Source organism: Grammomys surdaster, unplaced genomic scaffold (assembly GCF_004785775.1).
Source record: "Grammomys surdaster isolate TR1022 unplaced genomic scaffold, NIH_TR_1.0 280, whole genome shotgun sequence".
Taxonomy (NCBI): Eukaryota; Metazoa; Chordata; class Mammalia; order Rodentia; family Muridae; genus Grammomys; species Grammomys surdaster.
The window spans coordinates 791266-811014 of NW_021604721.1; the positions used below are offsets into that span (position 1 = coordinate 791266).

The 19749-nt window shown below is 38.5% G+C and overlaps 1 protein-coding gene across 3 annotated transcripts in view; it reads left to right on the forward strand.

Moving 5' to 3' along the window:
- Positions 1 to 1093: 1093 nt before the first annotated feature.
- Positions 1094 to 19749, forward strand: part of Hbs1l (HBS1 like translational GTPase) — a 71716-nt gene continuing 53060 nt past the window's right edge. The window contains exons 1-5 of one of the 3 annotated variants that reach the window (XM_028777340.1): positions 1140 to 1285; positions 4273 to 4338; positions 10195 to 10308; positions 13192 to 13386; positions 14720 to 16179. In XM_028777340.1, the coding sequence (XP_028633173.1) occupies positions 1243 to 1285; positions 4273 to 4338; positions 10195 to 10308; positions 13192 to 13386; positions 14720 to 16122 (1821 nt within the window). In that variant the 5' untranslated portion in view covers positions 1140 to 1242 and the 3' untranslated portion in view covers positions 16123 to 16179. Of the gene's footprint in view, positions 1286 to 4272; positions 4339 to 10194; positions 10309 to 13191; positions 13387 to 14719; positions 16180 to 19749 lie in introns of those variants that run through there. The other 2 variants (XM_028777339.1, XM_028777342.1) reach the window with 2 other exon arrangements.

The following is a 19749-nucleotide window of genomic DNA, read 5'->3' on the forward strand; positions in this document are numbered from 1 at the left end:
CTGTGCTAAGTCCTCTTACATGGGAAACTATTATTTATGAGTTTGATAATGTACAAGATAATATCTTCACTTACAAAGAGATAGGCTGCAATGTGGAAATTATTTAAAGATGTAAAATAAAACATTTAAAATCATATAAAATTAGCATTTCCTTTTTTTTGTCAATAAAATTTTGCTTGGAGACATAAGAAACAATGTTAGTTAAGAGCAACCATCAGGTAGTCAGAACTCAAATCTGAGCCAAATGTGAATTTAATTTGTGTTATTCTCATTGTTGTGGATAAGAAAAGCTGAGTAAGGCAGATTTTGACATTTGCCTTTGATACAAGGTCTTGGCATTGAAAACACAAGCTACAACAAAGCAGTTTGTTCAGTATTATAATAAGGTTGATTTTTTTACACAGCATTATTAGCCTTATGTTGTACGAAACGAGGATGTTTAATAACAGGTTATAGATTTATGTGTTATTATTACATCATAAGCACCCAAGGCTAGTTCTGTGTCTGAAAAGCTGTACTAAATACCCGTAGCAAGTTCACATGTTTATGTATTCAATCAATGCCTAAGGCTTCCTTCTTAATGAATCCGTGCTAATGAAATATTTTACAAAGCTAAGGTCAGACAGTTGTTTACCAGAGCTGTTAATGTATTTAATATGGAGCCCATACTTGAAGCCATGAGTTACACGCAAATCATATTGACTCAGTGTGGCTACATTTCAAACTTAAAATTACTTGTCTCTCTCTCAGTTTGGGACTAATTATTATGTCAAATTTTTTGGCATAATTTGTTGACTGCCTATCGTGTTTACTATGGCTTAAAAGCTGAAACAAAGTCCTTGTTTTTTACTAAACGAAATAAGCAGCTTTTCAGATGATCAAACCCCAACGTTGGGAAATAATACTGAAAGTCAGTGTGGTGTAGGTCAAAGATCCCAGACCTCAGTAGTTACTCGACTTCCGGCCTTGAAGTCCACGTCAGTCAACTCGCTTGTGGGCGGGATCTCGCGCCACGCGCCAGCTCGCGAGTACGCATGCGTCCCCAGGAGGCCAGCCGTGACCCCGAGAGCTTGCCGTCGCGTAGTGCGCAGGTATGACGTCGCGCATGCGCAGACGCTCAGTGCAGAGGCCTGGCGGAAGGCAAAATGGCGCGGCAGAGGAGTTCCGCCCGCGGTTTGCGCCTCGTCGGTGTCTGAGCCGAGTTCTTCTGGAAGGGACGGTGGAAGACGCCCTCTGAGCGCGATGGCCCGGCATCGGAATGTCCGAGGCTATAACTACGATGAAGGTGGGTGGCAGGGCGGCGCCGGCCGTCATCTTAGCTTTTCCAGCTGTTGCCTTGGCCGCTTTACGTCTGCTTGGAATCGAGCGTGGACCCCGAAGCCACCTCGCACTGGTGTCTGCGGCTGGAAGGGAGCGGGCGGAGAACGAGCAAGACCTGAGAGCCCCGGAGAGGAAGCCAACGTGTTGTCTGCCATCTGACTGAGCTGGTTTACGGAAGGGGGAAGGGGGTAGCATCTCCAGGGTCCACAGGTGTGGCGAGGTCGAGGTCCGATGCTGTTCGTATCTGAGCGTCACCTTTCTCCTTGTTTCTCCTTGTTTCATTAGGGGACCCCCAGTGAGTCTCTGACTTCTGTCTCTTAAGCCTTCCTTCAGACATGCCCACAAGGCATTACTTAGTTATAAAACAGGCTGGCTTAGCGCTTACCTGCAGCCTGCTACATACAGCAGATTTATTTAAGGTTTTCCCCGTGTCCGTGCGTTTTGATTGCAAAACCTAGCCTGTCCCGAATTTTTCAAGGAATTTCAAAACTGAGGACGTGAGAAATAGAAAAGATTGTTTAAAAGGCTCAAGAAATTAGGTCGATTTGCAGATCTTCAGGCCTATACACTCAGTTATTGGCTGATAATGCCTAATGTGAATTTACTTTAAAAAGGAAATGGAAAACAACACTAGCGGGAGGTCATGAAAAAGAGACTCGAGTTTGTTTGTTTGTTTTTAAATGAACACTACGCATATGAGTGTTCTCTAGGAGCTCTTGAAGTAGTTTTAGGAAGACTACTTCATGCACTGAGTGGATAGTAATCAGCATCATTAAGCATCATAGAAGCTAAAAGTAAACACAAATGTAAACAAATGCAGAAATCCTAAAGACAGACCTGCTGCTTTTTAAAATGGAGAACGTGTAATGTTTAAGAAGGTGGTTGTTGTCAACCCACTTTGGGGGATTGTGAACTTCAGTGTCCACAACAGGTTTGGGCAGCTAACACCTTGGGCAGCATTTGGAGACTTTGCCCCAGTCTGCCTGGAATATCTTACTTGGCAGACATTCATTGTAAGAGTATGTAGTGACTGTATAAGATGCCTGGTGGACCACAGCCACTAAGAAATGACTTTAAGCTGAGAGAGATTATGTAGCTATGAAATAAAGGACATTCATTACTAATTTATTTTCTTATCCAGTGATAATTGACTACTTAAGAGTAGTGCTTAACGTACTGAGGACTGTTTAAAAGTAACAGCTGGTTAAAGCATGAGAGATTCCACAGTGTAATGACAATACTATGGGAACCGTGTGAAAGAGGGTGTCTAAGTTAGAAGGGCTTGGGATTTCTGTGTGTCTTCTGAGTGCTGAATACCTTCTTACCTTGGCTACCTGAAGTCAGGTTTTATTTCTTTGTAACAATCAGTGACATCATAACCAAGCCTAGCCTGTCCTGGGATGGTCCTCCCTTCCTGTTTTAAAAAGTTCATTTTCAATCCCTAGTTTTCTTTTTCCCAGTTAGGCTTCCTGTTGGGCTTTCAGTAATTAAAACTTCACAAAAATATTCTAATCTCGTTATAGTCTGTGGGCAAAAACCTTTTGGTTCCTCTGTGTAACCCCTGCATTACTTTTCTATTTAGTTCCGAGTACTTTTCATGACTGCTTCTACCACTAGGTTTTTGTTTTGAGACAGTTTCATGTAGCCCCTATTGGACTTGTATTTACGGGTAGCCAGGGATGATGAACGCATAATCCCCCTGCCTCTGATTCTGTCTCCCAAGTACCAGATGACAGGCATGGGCTGGCAGGCCTGGTTTATACAGTACTGGCTGTTGGAACCTAGGGCTGCGCCTAATCTGCTAGTTTAACAGCCTTTAATTTTATGTCTAGTTAAGTAGTGGTGTGATACTTTACGTGTAGTAAATCCCTCCAGTGTTTTGTTGAATAAGTAGGCACTTTAGGAAGACCGCAGGGAAGAGTTCTTTTCAGATTTGTATGTTGTCATGCTTGAGGTCCACTGAACTAGCAAGAGTGATTTGTAATATCTAAAGATGTATGTTTTGGGGTTGTGAGTGAAATTTTAAATTTGGGATTACATTGTGATTTCATTCAATCTTAATATATTTTTATTCAGTTAAAGCAGTCACACAAATTTTCTTTGACACAGCATTTGGTCTTGGCCTTTAAGCATGTTTTTCCTGCTGCCTTCATGCCCTGGAAAACTGGCTTCCTCTATCTTTTAGAATTGACTTGGATGTTCTCTTCCTGGGGAAATTCTCATTTTGCTTATGTGTGTTCCCAGATTGCTCCATATTTCTCATGCTGCCTTATCATCGTAGAGTTTGTCATCACCCTTTTCTGGCTTGTTAGATTTTTGGCATTAAGAGAGCTGGGAATGTGCACACTATGTACTGAAAATGTCTCCATAATAGGCTCTGGTGTAAAATATACGTTCCTTGCAGTTTTTAAGTACTTTGATTTGTTAACCTATAAACACATTAATTTAGTGGCCCACTTATGCCAGGTAGTTAACTAAGTTTGCCAGGAAGAAGCTGTGATTGAAACGTGTTGTACTTGGAAGACAAGAAATTAGAGGTGGCTATTGGAAGGTAAAGGTGGAGGGGAAGACTTCTGCAAGCAACCTTAGGAAAATCTCGACAAAGAACGTATTCTTTGAGGCCAGTTAACAGTCCCCAAAGTTAGGCATCCTGGTTCCACACCAAGAATGTCTGTCTGGTTGATCATATGCCCTGTGCTTACCAGTTCTTTAGAGATGTGTGGCTAGCAGGGAGGAGGGAGGCAATGTGAGGAAATGAAATAAAGCCCAGTTACCATAAGATATTCCTGTGTCTGTGACTTCTTTGTGGGAAGAGTTCTTAGAATTTATGGAAAAGTAGGCATTTCAGCTTCCTAGAAAGTTATGTTAACTTACTTTGTAGATAATTCAGGTGTTTCCTCACTAATTCAGAAGACTGATTGGACTTGTAAAATAATCTGTTTTGTTTTTTAGATTTTGAAGATGATGATTTGTATGGCCAGTCTGTGGAGGATGATTATTGTATTTCACCATCAACAGGTTAGTTGTTAAAAAAAAATAATGATTTCTTTGATTTAGCTGTCTAAAAATGTCAAGTAAATATAATTGTCATCCTGGACCAGAATGTTCATGAGGCTATAATATGTAATGTTGAAAAAGATAAGTATATGTGTGTATATCTTTATATACACACACATTAACATTTAAAGTTTTTATAATAGATGATTTGAAAACCAGAAGTAGATGTTATATAGGCCAGGGTGGCCTTGAACTCCTGGTGGCCCTCTAGCTTTGGTCATACTTGGATGAATTTTTAAGTATGCCCCAACCAAGTTCACCTAGAAGAATTTCTTTACCCGTGAATAATTTTTGTTTTCGGTGTGTGTGCATTGTTGTCATGTTTGTATGCCTTTGTTTAGGTGCATGCTTCTTCTGCACACACACAGAAGTGCAGAGGGACCTCCAGTACCTTGTCCCATTCTCCCCCTTAGTTCTTTATGTCAGGATCTTTCACTGAACTGTGGGCTAGGCTGATGACCAGCAAGCGTCAGAGACCCTGTGTCTCTGCCACCCAAAGCACCATGGTTACAGACATGTACATGGCTACACCTGATTTTGATGGGTATTAGGGATTGAATTCAGGTCCTCATGCTTGTACAGTAAGAGCTGAGACATTTTAAGGAAAAATTAGGCAGTTTAAGAAAAGCTTTGGTACTTTTTTTCCTAATAGTCTCTGTAACATGTAGTTAGTATAAATTCACTAAAATACTCGATCATTTGTGAAATTTTTTTTTTTTTTTGGTTTTTCGAGACAGGGTTTCTCTGTGTAGCCCTGGCTGCCTGGAACTCACTCTGTAGACCAGGCTGGCCTTGAACTCAGAAATCCGCTTGCCTCTGCCTCCCAAGTGCTGGGATTAAAGGCATGCACCACCACCTCCCGGCCCCATTTGTGAAATTCTTAAACCTCTGAATGCAGGTAGTAATACATTTTATAACAGAAATATTTTGAATATTAGACTGGCATTTGGGAACTATTTATTTAGGAAAAGAATAGTAGTATTTAGACAGATTAAGGAGTCTTACAAGAGTTGAGATCTGCTAGGTATGGTGACATATGCCTTTAATCCCAGGACTTAGGAGTCTGAAGCAGGCTGATCTCTGTAAGTTTGATGCTAGCCTGGTGGTGTATATAGCAAATAAGGCCAGCCAGAGCTACAGAGACCCTGTCTCAAACTGTATGTGTGTGTGTGTGTATTGAGATCTTCAGGGTTTCTTCAATATAGTTTGTATGAAGTGGGTGGACTGTTCATACAGCTGAATTTGCTCATAAATAGTGCAAATTCAAAGTTTCTTTCTAGATAGGCAGCATTTACCTAGTGTGCTTATAGCACAAAAGTTATTCTTTTAGAAATTGTTCTCCTGAGAGTTACACATGTGGCCTGGCTTACTTGATGGTTAATTACAGACGTCTGTGTCTCTCATGACTTGACTTGCATCTTGTATTGTTCATGTTCCTAACACCTTAGCTATGAGTTATTTTTGAACTTTTTGAAAATTTGTTGACATCATCACACAGTAGTTAAATGCTTTTGCTTCTTTGATGAACTTGCTTTTAACAAAAGCATGTAAATTTGAATTTTTTATTTTCTAGAACATTTTCAGGGTGCTTCATAGGCATGCTTGTTGCTTAGTAGGCATTTGAGAGATCCAGGTTGTGATCACCATCATCATCCTGACAGCAGTGACAAAAACCACCACCAAAAGTAATCTAGAAAAGAAAAATGTGTGGCGTAGCAGTTGCATCAGATCAGAACATAGCCTGTGTTGGCTTGAACTTAACGTGCATCACAGACTAACCTACAATCTGGGAGTCCCTGCTCCAGCATCCCCAATGTTGGGATCACTGGCCTGTGTGCCCTCTGCATGGCCTAGGCTGATTTTTAAGTGTGTACTTTCAGGAAAGTTCACATGAGAAGTGAAGAGTCTTGGACTAGTTCTGTTACTTTGAGCAGTAGCCTGCCCTGGCAGAGCAGTAGGGTTGCTCCCGGGCCTTCTTGGCTGCTCTGTGAAGCAGACTCATCCTTGTTCTGGTGTCATTGTTGGTGTCTGTCCTAGTTTCTCCTTCGTTGCTGTAATGAAGTTAATAAAATATCAGGAGCGTGAGCAACTTGGTAGATCAGGGTTTATGTAACAAAAATGCCTCAAGAGACATGCTCACGGGCCACCGTGATGGCGAGAGTTCCTCAGCTGTGTTTCTGTCCGCACACCCTTCCGAAGAGCCCTTTGGGGATGAATGAACACATGAGGAGCTTGGAGAACAACAATCTCCGTTCTTTTATTCATTCAGGAGCCGAACATACTCTACTCTTGATCTAGTGAAGTCTGTAATTGAATTGCTTTACCAATTAATAGAAACTTCTCAACTTTAGTCACACATGCATGCATTTTTTTATTTCTTGATAAAAGTTTTTTTAAATGTAGCTCTTTAAAAATTTTTTACAAAGATTTTTTTTTGTACTGATTATGGAATATATGCAAAAGAACCAGGACAAGCAACTTAAAGTCTATTTTGTGTCAGTTAGAGCGATGATAGTAGCCCTTTGATGTATTTGTTCTGAACCTTAACTCATCATTAATTTGTGTGTAAGAAAAGCCCTATTTTTTTCTTTTTACTATAAAGCAGCTGTGTCAGGGCCTTGTGCAGATAGTTGGCTGCTGTAGGCTGATGGGGAACAATCCTGACTGAAGTCTGAGCATGTTGACAGGAAGGGTGAGTAGGGCTGCTAAATTGGGGAGTATGTAGGTAGAGCAATGGCTGCTGAATGTCGCTGCTTTTGGGAGACTCACAGAATTCATACAAGTCACAGCATGAAAGGATGGGTGGGACCCGGGACCAGTTGTGAAAGGTCTGTGTCATTTGTGTCTGTGTCTGCTTTAACTGGAGGTGTCTTGAGTAGGGAGGGGATGCTGTTCGCCAGGCAACTGGTGATGTACAGACTAGACTGGCTGTCCTAGAACTCACTCTAGACCAGGCTAGCCTTGAACTTACAGAGATCTGCTTGCCTCTGCCCCCCAGAAGCTGACATTAAAGATGTGTGCTACCACTCCCAGCAGGACAGTGTTTTTTACGCTTCCCCTGTGGTATCGAACAGCAGAGAGTAGTTGGTTAATGCAGGTTTCTTTTCTTTTTGTACTAGTTGTCTTTTTTTTTGGTTCGGAACATCCTCAGAAACAGAAGCTTCTAGCAGATGGTGCAGCGCTTACAAGCTTTAACTTCTATGTCGCTATCAAAATCTCTAGTGAAACTTGTTGAGGGAAGCATCTGATTCTCACCTCAGTCAGCATTGGCTGGTCTTAGGTTTCTTGGGTCTCGGCGGTATTAGACAGTTGGAGACTGTACACAGTTAGCGTTGAGCTAAGCAAAAAAAAAAAAAAAAAAAAAAAAAAAAAAAAACCAATTCATGAAAGCCTGGAAAACAATTGTAAATCTCTAGGCAGAAAACAGCACCATTTGTATTTTTAAGCTGACAGAGTAAATCTAAAATACCAGAATTTTAAAGCTTTAGTTTCCAGATCACTAGAAATAAGACTGTCAATCTGAGTATTACTTGACGCTCATAGGACTCGTTTCTGGTCTGACTTTAACGGTAGAAAATGTACTCTTGGAGAATCTGAAGCAGAAGGTTTCCTCGGCGTTCGCTTGTAGTACTAACCTTATCCTTGCATAGCATGGGAAAGGATACACGTATATTAAATAATACGTGCAGTCTTGAAATACTTGTGGTGTTCAAAAATAAAATTACGAATAATTACAGGGAAAATAAAAGTAGGACATGTCTTCCAATCTGTAGATCACTAGCAAAAGCAGTATTAATGAAAGTACTTGCACATTTTGAGAGATAGATTAGCTCTCTAATAAAGAATATAGTTTCAGGACTTTTCGTCTTAAAAGGGCAAAAGCTTGATTGGAAGAGATTGACGACCGTGACTAATGGGTAATGTTGCAAAGGCAGCATTATATTAATACTACATTCATATTAAACATTCTTGGAACAAGGCTGTAGCTCAACTGAGGAAGAATGTGTTGGTCACAGTGAACCTACAGTGCAGTAGAGATCAGACTTCCAGAGAATGCTCAAGTGTTGAGTGGTGTTGTCTAGACTAAAGCATCTTTCCTGTGACACCTTCATGCCCTTCTTTACTAATTACTACACGTACTTTTTGTTCTCAGTTTCCTTGCATGCATTGACTTCTTGTTCAATCTTCAAGTTTTCTGTGTTCTTACCTCCTTTATTGTAACTGCTTCAGTTTCCAGTGATTAATTTGCTTCTCCAGTACTTGTTAAATATGTTACTCATTTGGATTTTTAAACAATTTTCTGTTTGTTTTCCCTGCTAATCTATATGGTCATTTACTTGTGGCCTTCTGATTTCTGAATATAAATATTACTTATGGGATGTAACTTTATATTTTCTGCATTATCTTTAGATTTTGGAGGTAGTTTCTCTTTCAACATTAATACCTTCCTGGAACTATGCACAGAAATCCAATGTAGGAGTTGTGTTCAGTGGGCTTAATATGTTCTTAGGGAAAGTGAAATACTGTGAAGGCCCTGCTATGCAGTGCTGCTTTGTGTTTCTGTCCTTAATGAATATATGCCTAAGCCATATACTAGAGTGACAAGTTTGTGTGTGTGCATGTGTGTGAGACCGACTGGTTTACCATGCCATTGTATAATTGAAAAATGAGTTGTTCGAAATTTAAGGCCTGTTGAGTGCCGGCGTGATGATGGCTCAGTGGTTAAGCACACTACTATGGGGGGACCATCTATCAACTCAGTTCCAGGGGATCCAGTGCCTCTGCTGATGTGCACGGAGCATGCTTATGTTGCACAGATACATACTGGAACAGCATAGTCATACATATACATTAAATATATAAATCTAAAAATGCATACATATACATACTTAATGCTTATGCTTTCAGTAACTTTTTGGCTTCTGTCAAAATTAGCGTTTCTTAGGTAGTGAAATTTAGTCTAATGTTTGCTTCTCTATGAAAATACATTTGGAGTGCTTTAAGTAAATAAATTTGATGTGTGCTTGAAAATCTCAGTACCAAGAGGAAATAAAGGAGCATAATCATGGGGAAGGATGAAACTAGATGAATGGAATGGTCTTCGAGATTAGGGGAAAGGAGAGCAGCGAGAGATTAGTAAATCCTTAGTCTGAGGATGTGGCTAGAACTTGGGTGGATTTATATCGTCCTGGGACATTGCTAATTAGTCACTCTTGTCAGATGTGGGTGACTGGCTGTGGTGATCAGATCTGTGTATGTTTTCATGCATGTGAATTTGTGCATGTCTGTCTGTGTGCATGTTCGTGTGTGTGTGTGTGTGTGTGTGTGTGTGTGTGATGCACACATGTGAATATGCAGATGGCTGCCCCCTGTGTCTGAGGCTTGAGCAGAACATCCTGATATTTTCCTGTTTCTCTGTTTTAGTGCCTTCAGACAGGATTTCTTACTGAGCTGGAAACTTGCTGTTTAGGCTAGGCTAGCTGGGCAGCTAGCTGTTGGGTTTTGTCTCTCTCTGTAGCACAGGGGATACAGGCATGTGTGGCCCTGCTGTTCTTTTTCGTGGGTGCTGGGCATGCACAGCTTACCATGCTTGCAGAACAAGCACTCTATGCCCCAAGGCAGCCTCTTAGTCCCAGGATTTTTAATTTTTAGCTTTTGTTTTCAGTTCTGAGAGTCAAACCTAGACCTCACATAAACCAGGGAAGCACTTTATTGGTAAGCTATAGCCACATCTCCTTTATCTTAGCTTGTCTTAGAAGAAAATAAGAAAATATTGGGAATTGGCTGTATTATAGCATTTTTCATTTTATATTCTAGCTGCTCAGTTTATTTACTCACGACGTGACAACTCTGAAGAAGAATATGGTTATGAAGACCTGAAAGAGTCTTCTAATTCTCTTTTGAATCACCAATTAAGTGAAATTGACCAAGGTATGGCTTTTTAAAAATAGCATGTCTTCATTGGCTGAAAATGATCACCAAGTAAGAATTTATGAATTTTATGGAAGTTATTCATAGTAACGTTTATGGGCATTAATCTTTAAGCACATCTTTGAAGGAAAAGCTCTGTTATATTTGATGTGTTTTTGAGAGTCTATTGTGTGTAGAGAAATTGATTGCATTGAGCACAACAGCTGCTCAGTCACAGGACTTTGGACTGAGTTTTCTCCTCCTCTCACCCTTTACATGGAGGAGAATGTCCAGTGATGATTTGTTTAAAGAACATGGAAAGAATCTTCACTCACGAGCTTTCGTGGGGCAGATGATTAAATGACAAGAACGTGGCTTACAGGAAGTCTAAAGAAGAAGGCACTGAAGAGCAAAGTAGCAGGCTGCCACTGCTCTGCTGCCATGTCTGACAGGGAAGTTTCCAGGAAAGTCAGGAAGGAGCAGCAGCAGTGGCAGCCAGCTGCTTGTTTTCAGCTCTTACACATCTGAGAAGGGGTAACAATGGACTAGCTGCCTTTTACAAGAACATTTCACATTGCCATTGCTTCAAGTATCACCCAAGCCACACACTAACTGAGCACTGAGCCAGCTAGGGATGTGAGTGATGCCACCTGTGAGGAAGAGGGAGACCGAGTTGCTTCACTCTTCCCTTGCAGTAGATTTTCTTCTGCACCTGTTTTTAATATGTAAATTTATAATTAATCTGGAAACAAGAAGCAATGGTGAGTCTGTAAGCTGATCTTTGAATGTTAATAAAATAGCAACTACTGGGGCTGGAGAGGTGGCTCAGTGCTTAAGAGCACTTGCTGCTCTTCCAGGAGACCTGAATCTAGTTCCCAGCACCCACATGAGGGTTCACAAGCATCCATTAATCCAGTTCTCTCTTCTGACCTCTGCGCCACCAGGCCTGGAATTGATGCACATACATACATACATACATACATACATACAGGCAAGACACTCATACATATGAAATTTATAAATAAATTAATATTTTTTTTAACGCCAGGTGCTAACAAAATCAGGATAAATGGAAAGACATAAATATATAAAATTAGAGATTAGAAACAGATAGAAGAAATTAAATTTTACTTGATTACTCTGTAGATTGACGTGACCATCTGGTAGATTATAGAGCTAATATATGCACTCTAGAGTTTTCTTTGTATTCTTAGCATAGTCTTGAGGGATAAAAGTAGGTAGGAGTAGGCTAAATGTCCTTTTTCTGCTAAGTGTGCTTCTATGGTTAGTAATTGAGGACTTATAAAAGACCAAGTTATATTTGAGAAAGAAGGCTAGTTTTCTGGCCTGAACATGTAGCTATCTATATTCAAGACAGGCATAATTGTCATGTGTTTCATGAAGTGCTTTGCTGGCACTGTATTAGCACCCTGAATCTGACTGGCCTATTGGGTAAGCCTTAGTTTATAGGGACACCAATAGGATGTGGACTAATTAGACCAGTTTACCTGCATAGGCACACTTTTTACCCCTTGTGACACTTCCTCTTTCTATAGATCCAATGGATAGTTATTAGAGGTTTGGATGCTATCTCTGCTAACTACTGACTTCCAATTTCAATGATTCATGTATGAATCCAACACATTACTTCCCTATTCACAGGGAAAGTCTGTAAACTTTTTAAAGTAAACCTCACACAGATATAAAGCAGAATTGTCCTGATATTTGAGGAAATTATTTTTAATAATTAAAGGTGCAGTTAGGCATATAGTGCATTTACAAAAGGAGTCTTGACAAGAGATGCCTCAGAGTAGATGTTGAGCACAGCAGCCTGTGGGGTGCATGAAGACTGCATTCCGTGGATGTCAGGCATACAGAGTTCCTGTGAGGAGTATGGTCATTGTGAAAATAGCCAAGTGCTGCAATGTGCAAATGTATATTTGTTTTATTCTTTAGCCTCTAGGTACCTGGTCCTGTTTTTAGCTCTAAAGGATATGAAGAGTCTGATGAGTGTAATACTGACTTTTTATAAGAATAATGAAAATCTTTAAACATTACAATCTCAGGTTTAAATATGGTTTTAAAAATGAATGTTCACTTTCGTCTTAGTTTTCTGAACTTGATTATTTTTATGCTAAATTGTTTTGATAACTTTAAAGGATAATTTTTGTTGGCTGTGGAGAGCTCATCAGTTTGAAAAAAAATCCTTAAAAGTAGTAATTTATAACATGTAAGAAATATATAGTTAGTGATTAATTGGGTTCACCAAGTTCAAAATCGTTCAGTCCCTTTCCCTTTTGACGCCTGCTAAAAGTAATGCGTATAAACTCCACCATCACTGTCTAAAAATGTTACAGTGTGCCATTTGTAATTTTATAAAGTTTTTTTTTAATTATGTGTGTATGCGTATGTCTGTGGTTGGCTTGTGCATGTGAGTAAAGGTGCCTGTAGACCCCAAAAGAGGGTGTTGGATCCTCTAGAGCTGGAGTTACAGGTTGATCTGATCTACCCAGCATGGGTGCTTGGGAACAAACTATTCTCTGTAGGATTAGCGCCTGCTCTTACCCTCTAAACCATTTCTCCAGCTCCATCCGTTTGTATTTTTAAAGCAGAAGGCAGTATTGTTCTGGAGACATGTAACTTCATCCTGTTCTGAGAAGAGGCATTATTGTATACACTTTCTATGTATTTTCCAGGTTTATTCAGAAACATTGATTCCATTGATTTCTTCACTAATGAGATATGAGGAGATAGGTGCATAGTAGAAAAATGTAACTTGTAACTTCTACCAAAGTAAAGGGAAGTTTGAGTAGGCTAGTGTAGTTTAAAGTTCTTCAATGTAACAATTTGTAGAGCTCTTTGAAGATACTGTATAGTTCAGCTTTCTAATCTGTTGTGTTCTAGCGCGCCTTTATTCATGCCTTGATCACATGAGAGAGGTACTGGGGGACGCTGTGCCCGATGACATACTGACTGAGGCAATTCTGAAACACAAGTTTGATGTGCAGAAGGCTTTGTCCATGGTTCTGGAACAAGATGGTGTGCAGACTTTGAAGGAGAAGAGTGAGCGAGCAGTGTGTGCGGGACAGCCTTCAAAAGGTATGCCTTCCCCTGCTCTGTCGGTCTCCTTGGGATGCTCAGATGCTATGCTTAGCTCACTTACATCATTTACCTTCTAGTTTGCAATTTTGTTAAGATTTTTTATTTTGTTTTATATGCATGAGTGTTTTGCCTGCATTTATATCTGTGCCCCACACGTGTGTAATGCTGTAGGAAGTCAGAAGAAGGTGTGGGGTCCCAGGAACTGGAGTTAAGGATAGTTGTGAGCTACTGTGTGGGTGCTGGGAAGCAAACCTTGGTCCTCTGTAAGAGAAGAATGATTAATGCTCTTAGCCACTGATTAATGCTCTAGCCTCTGGTTTGGGAAGTTTCAACTTGAGCACTATGTTCTCTTCCTGTTAAATGTATGCCTAACAATAGCAAAAAGAAAATAAAATCAGATAAAAGAAATCATTTCCTTCTTGTTAGTTTCTTCCTAAACTATTGCCTTTTAAAAATCCTAATGAAATGAGATAGAAATGAGAACCTAGCTATTAATGTTAAAAATTTCTGTTTATAATTTCATATTATTTAAGTATTATTAAATAATATTAAGTACTGAAATTATACTCATCACATTTTCAGTTTTAGCTAACATGTAAGAAAACAGTAGATGTTTAATGTTAAAATTATAGGATTTGGGGGTATAGAATTTTATGGACATCGAGAACTGTGGTACACATGTATTAATTGTTATGATTTCTGTTAGTGGGAGTATGATCATTTGTGAACTGGATTGATATGTCCTTTAATCTTTGAATTAGGCTTCTGCAAAATTGCCTAGCCTACTACTTTGAAATCAGTACTTTCCTGTCGGGGGAAGAGGCTGAAACATGTATTTTTAATTGATCATGATGATAATGTCTTCTGTATTACTAATATATCCTTAAAACACAGAAAAAAAAATCACAGATGTTTGTTTGGTGTTTTTAATGCCTTAAACTACAGAATAACATGAGCCCAGTTTTTTTTTTCATTTTTTTAAAAGAAATTTTAATTTCGGTAAATATAATTTTACTATGATAGACCTTCACAGTCATGAACTGTATGATTCAATAAATTCATGACAACTAGAACATTGGTACTTAGTATTACATACACAGCGAACATAGTATGAAGGTCACCTTAGGTTGTTAGAGGTAATATTCCTTTTTTTGTTTTCCTCATGGTCCTTATTACTAAATAATAAACAAGTATCATTTTATTTATATGGTGATCAAGAGAAGCACTTAGTAATTAAATGCCTCATTTCATGTCTCTTTTTGGTTGCTGTGACTGTCTCCTGCAAATGTCAAATCATGCATCTGAACATAAATGGCTCTTGTAAGGTAAGGAGTCTTATTTTCTTCCTTTGAAGTTTCACCCAAAAATGTCCACCATTCTTATCCTCAATCAGAAAATCATTTGGATAGCAGTAGCAAACCTTTTGATTGTTCTAGCTCAATAGCAGAATGTGGATCCCATAGTTCTTCACTTGAGCCACATCACTATTTACTTCACAGAAAAGAGAGACGTGTCAGACCCCAAAGTGAAAAGGAACTAGAATCATGTAAGTTAACAAAAGAGCTGGCTCTAGCTCATCTGATTCATGATACGCCAAGAGATTCTTGTGCAAGCCAGTCATCAGCCAGACTGCCACCCTCAGACAGCAGGCAGAGTGGGCTTCTTAAGAGTCTAGATGCTGATGTGGTAAGACCTCCTGCATCTGCGTGTGCTCCTGAAGAGGATTCTACTTTTAAAGGAATACCAGATTTAGAGTCCCTAATGAGGGAGGCCATGGTTGCTAGTGGTCCTTTGGGTATTCAGAGCAGCTCACTACCTGATTTTCAAAGCATTCCAGTGCAGAACATCTTGGGAAGCTTAAGTAATCCATTGCACTTATCTAGCCCAGTGGAAAATAATTCCAGTATAAACACTGAAGCTGAACAAAGTGCCAAGAATAATATTGTAAAAAATGACAGTTTACTGTGTTCTCAGCATGAAAGTCCATCCCTAGTGGAGCTGTTTGAGGGACACAGAGAAAACAGCTCTGGCCAGTGCTTTACTTTATCCGACCTGTGTAACCAGTCATCTGCCAGTTTGGGTTCCCTTCCCCTGTCAGAACTGGCAAACCGCTCTCAGTCTGCTAATGGAGTATCAGAACTAACAGGATCTCTGTCATCTTTGGCATTTTGTAAAACTGCTCCCACAAGAGACCTGGAGAATTTATCCCTTTCTGATTTGATTGCAAAAACTATTGAACTAGACAATTCTCAGGTTAAGAGAGATTCCTTTGAGCTTAGTTCATCTGAAATGAGTCCTGAAGTTGACTCAAATATTGATCTTAGTGTCTTGATAAAAACTCCAAAGCCTGTAGTTGACTCATCAGTTGCTCTAACACCAGACACTAAAGTTCTGAGTTCAAAGTTAGGGAAACCTTCCAATTCTACTAAGGACAGTAAGAAAAACAAAAAAGCTTCCCTTGCTAGGAAAGCTCCTCTGTCTCTGCCGTGGACCAAGGCCCTTGCTGCTAGGCCTTCAGCTTTCGCTTCAACACTGTGTCTTCGTTACCCAATGAAAAGCTGCAAGAGGCGCACTCTTGAACTCTACAAGACTTTCCTTTATAGCAGACAAGTTCAAGATGTATCGGATAAAGAAATGAGTCCTCTTGTAGCAATAACACCATTTGACTTCAAATCAGCATCTCCCGATGACATTGTAAAAGCTAATCAAAAGAAAGCATTTACTAGAGAATAGGAACAGAAAAACTTGGCTACTGTTGTAAGCTTTTTAATCTCAATGTAAAGTTTTTGTAGGGTCATTTTATATTATGGGATTCAAATTGTGATTTTTATTAAAATTGTCTTAAGTCCATTATAACAACTTAAGTTAAGGATTTTTTGCACTGAAAATTTTTTTTTACGATGTCTTGGAGTGATGATGACTGTTTTCATTTAAGTTGCTAGCTCCTAAGAGTGTGTGTTTACAATGTGCGTTATGGAAACATGGTATTGTGAATTGGACCTCAGATATTTCATTTGACATCCAACTTTCTTAATTATTTTTCTATGAAATACTTTTTGTCCTTTTTTCTTAAATGAAAGTGCAACTACTTGGGATTGTCACAGTATGAAGATTGCTCTCAGGATACACAGCATAGCTGAGACATGCTTATATTGTCAGCTGTTATTGGTATCATTCCTTGTTTCATTATTTTACTTAGGTGACTACTGAAACTTTCCTATTAGAAAAACTTAAAATTCTTGATTTTTGCAAGTACTATGAAATATGGTTAAGGTGAATTTTTGATGATGAAATGAAAATCTTTTAAGGGACCATGTATATATTGGAATTGGATTAAAACATAAGTTATTTTTATACATTATATATTTTGTAGGTTTTAAGGCATCTTCTTTAAAAATAAACATCTAGAACGTATTTAGAAGTATGTTTGCATGTTATTTAAATAGTTTTATCAGATCTCTGAGAGCTGCTGTAGAGTGAATAATCAGATGTGGATTCTTCCTAAAAAGTTCCTGGTAGCTGTGTGCCCAGCAGTCCCAAAGTTCCACAGTGGCTGAGCCCCTGAGAGTGCTTGTAGTCAGTGGGATAAGGATACTTCTACAGCATGGGTCTTCAGTTAGAATTAGGAGTCAACAGAGAATATTTTCTAAACATAGTAACTGTTAACTGCTTTTCAGACTGGCTGAGTAGGTTTCTGAGGGAGGCCCTTGGGAATGTATTTTCTAGATGATACTTAATATATCAGGTGATACATATGTCTGCTTTTCCTGGAGAATTGTGGAGTAAAAATTTTAATGCCAAATATATCAGACCAAGTTAATTTCTAGTAATCAGGAATATTAAGGACAAATTATTAATTGGGGATAATTGTTTTTTGCCTAGAATAATAAACAGTAGTGTTAATATTCCTTGAATAATGTTATTTCTTCATAGATATTGAGTAGCTGAGCCCACTATTTTTTTTCTGGCAGCTGCTTCACTATTCTTTGTGTTGTGTGTGTCTATATTTAGATTGATTTTTCCAGTAGTTTGAACTGTACGTGATACTGCCATATCCAGTATTTTACTGAGTCACAATACAAGCCCCACAATCTGTTTGTAACTGAATATTTCTTTGTTTATAATGTTTAGGAGATTATAAAAACCACAACATGCATTCTAGGATTAGCATTAAAATTTGGATTGCCCTTAGCCACTGTTTTTGGTTTTCTAGTCTTTTACTTCTAGTAACATAGTAGCTAACTATTTAGATGACTTACCAACTAGATTTATGTGCAGGTGGTGACCAGTTTAGAGTTGAGTGTATTCTGAGATTGTAACGCTGAATTATTCCTCATAGATTAAGCCCAATGTAAGTGATCCTCTTTCCACAGAAAGCCAACTATTCATACTTGATCCATACTGAAGAGTATGATAATATTGTTTTACTATTTTTGATGGAGTAATTTTTAAGAAGAAAAATAATACTTTGTAAGCTATACTTAGGTGGCCTGTGCGCCCTTATTGGCTGATTAGAATTGATCTACTACTTAGGTTTTTTTTCTCATGCAGAAGAGGTATTCATATATATATTATATATGAACCTTTGTGTGTGTGTAATTACATTTACATGATATATAGGACACATATATTTATATACACACATATAAAATTTCTTTAAAAAAAATAACTTCCTAGCCTTCCTGTTTCTCTTGACTTGGCTCCTAGCCTGTCTGGCATGTGCTTAACAAGGTTTTGTCCTTCTGACTGGGATTGTCACAGTTTCTGAGACTCAGTGAAGCCTAGAGTCTTTCTGCTGTTACCCTTCCATAGTCCCTGGTGAAGAGCAGGGTGTGCTCAGCAAGTGTGCACCAGCTGCTGCTGTCTTGGTAGCTCAGGGATGTTGAATGTGTTAGCATTACTTTGTTTCCTATTTCAAATATCCATGTGGACACTCAGCCATCTTATGATTAGATGCCTCCATTTACATAGGAAAACAATAAAATTAGTTCTAAATGATGCAAATGATGTTCAGAATGATCTCCTTTGTTCCTTGTTCCCTTTGTTCTTTAAAGGATCTGTTGTGTCCAGGGGCATTTTGTCATTCTCATTGTAAAGAACTTGGTTCTTAAAATTGTCTGGAACCATGAATCCTTTCTGTACAGAGCACTAATGCTGTGTCCTGCTTTTCCTGCTTTCCCACGTGCATTTTCCTCTGAGTGCTCTCTGCTTTGAACCCTTTTTTTACCCTTTCTGAAAGAAATAGTAATAGCTATTATAGTTGATATTGGTATGGAGCTATCATGTCACCCCAGTGATAACACCAGGGAAACACTAAAAAAGGAAGCACTTCAGAGAATACAATGCAGAGAAAAAGAACTCGTTTGTAAAATGGATGCTGTCTTCTAGATTGGGCTTGAACAGCATGTATTTGGATCATTATATATTGAAAACGAATTATGTATCGTCAACTTTTTCTTTGTTCACAAATGTATATATGTATGTATATATATATATTTGTTTATAAAATAAGTTCTATAGTAGCTTAGAAATTGTTTTCTGTATTTTAATAATGGAATATGTATAAGCAAAGATAATGTTGGATAGAAAGGGAAGAATTAGTAGGAATTTCTATGATAGTTTTTTATATATTTGTACCTATAATTATAAGACTATAATTGTGAAACTAACTTTCATGTTGTGGAAACTTGTCACATTTTGAGTGTACATATATATTTTTATAAAAGCTACATTGAAATAAATTACAATTCTGAGGTTTTCTTAAATCAAGTATGAAAACATTGTTTACCCATTAGAAGTTTCTATAGATATTTGGTAATTCAGAGTAGTATTTTGATAATTTGTCCAGAAAGTACTCTTTCATCTTTCTGTAGACAAATTAGAAAACAATCCACTCAGGTGTGAAGAATTTCTTCCAATGTATTTGTCATTTATAGTTCTTTTTCCCTGTGAGATTGTGGGTGCATATGTGTTTGTGATTTAATATTTTGTGCCTCATATAGAAACATAAGCATTCATACAAATTACTGAATATTGATTTCTGAGGTGATGGTGGGAGGGGAAAGAATTGAGTGCATACTTTCTATCTTGTCATGTCTGACTTATATTGTGCTATTTAAAGCAGAATGTTTTAGGTGTATGTGTTATGCCAAAGTGAACAGCCTGAGGATTCTTACTTCAAAGAGGATGATGGATGTGGGTATCTGTTTACAAGTTGCAACACTTGTAACTCTGAAAGTGATCTCTTTGTTTTTCTCCTCATCTTAACTGCTGCTACTTGCTTTTTTTTTTTTTTCTTTTTTCTTGTCTTCATTGGTATCGTCCTCTGTTGCTTAGGTCAAAAACCCAGCATCGTCTTTG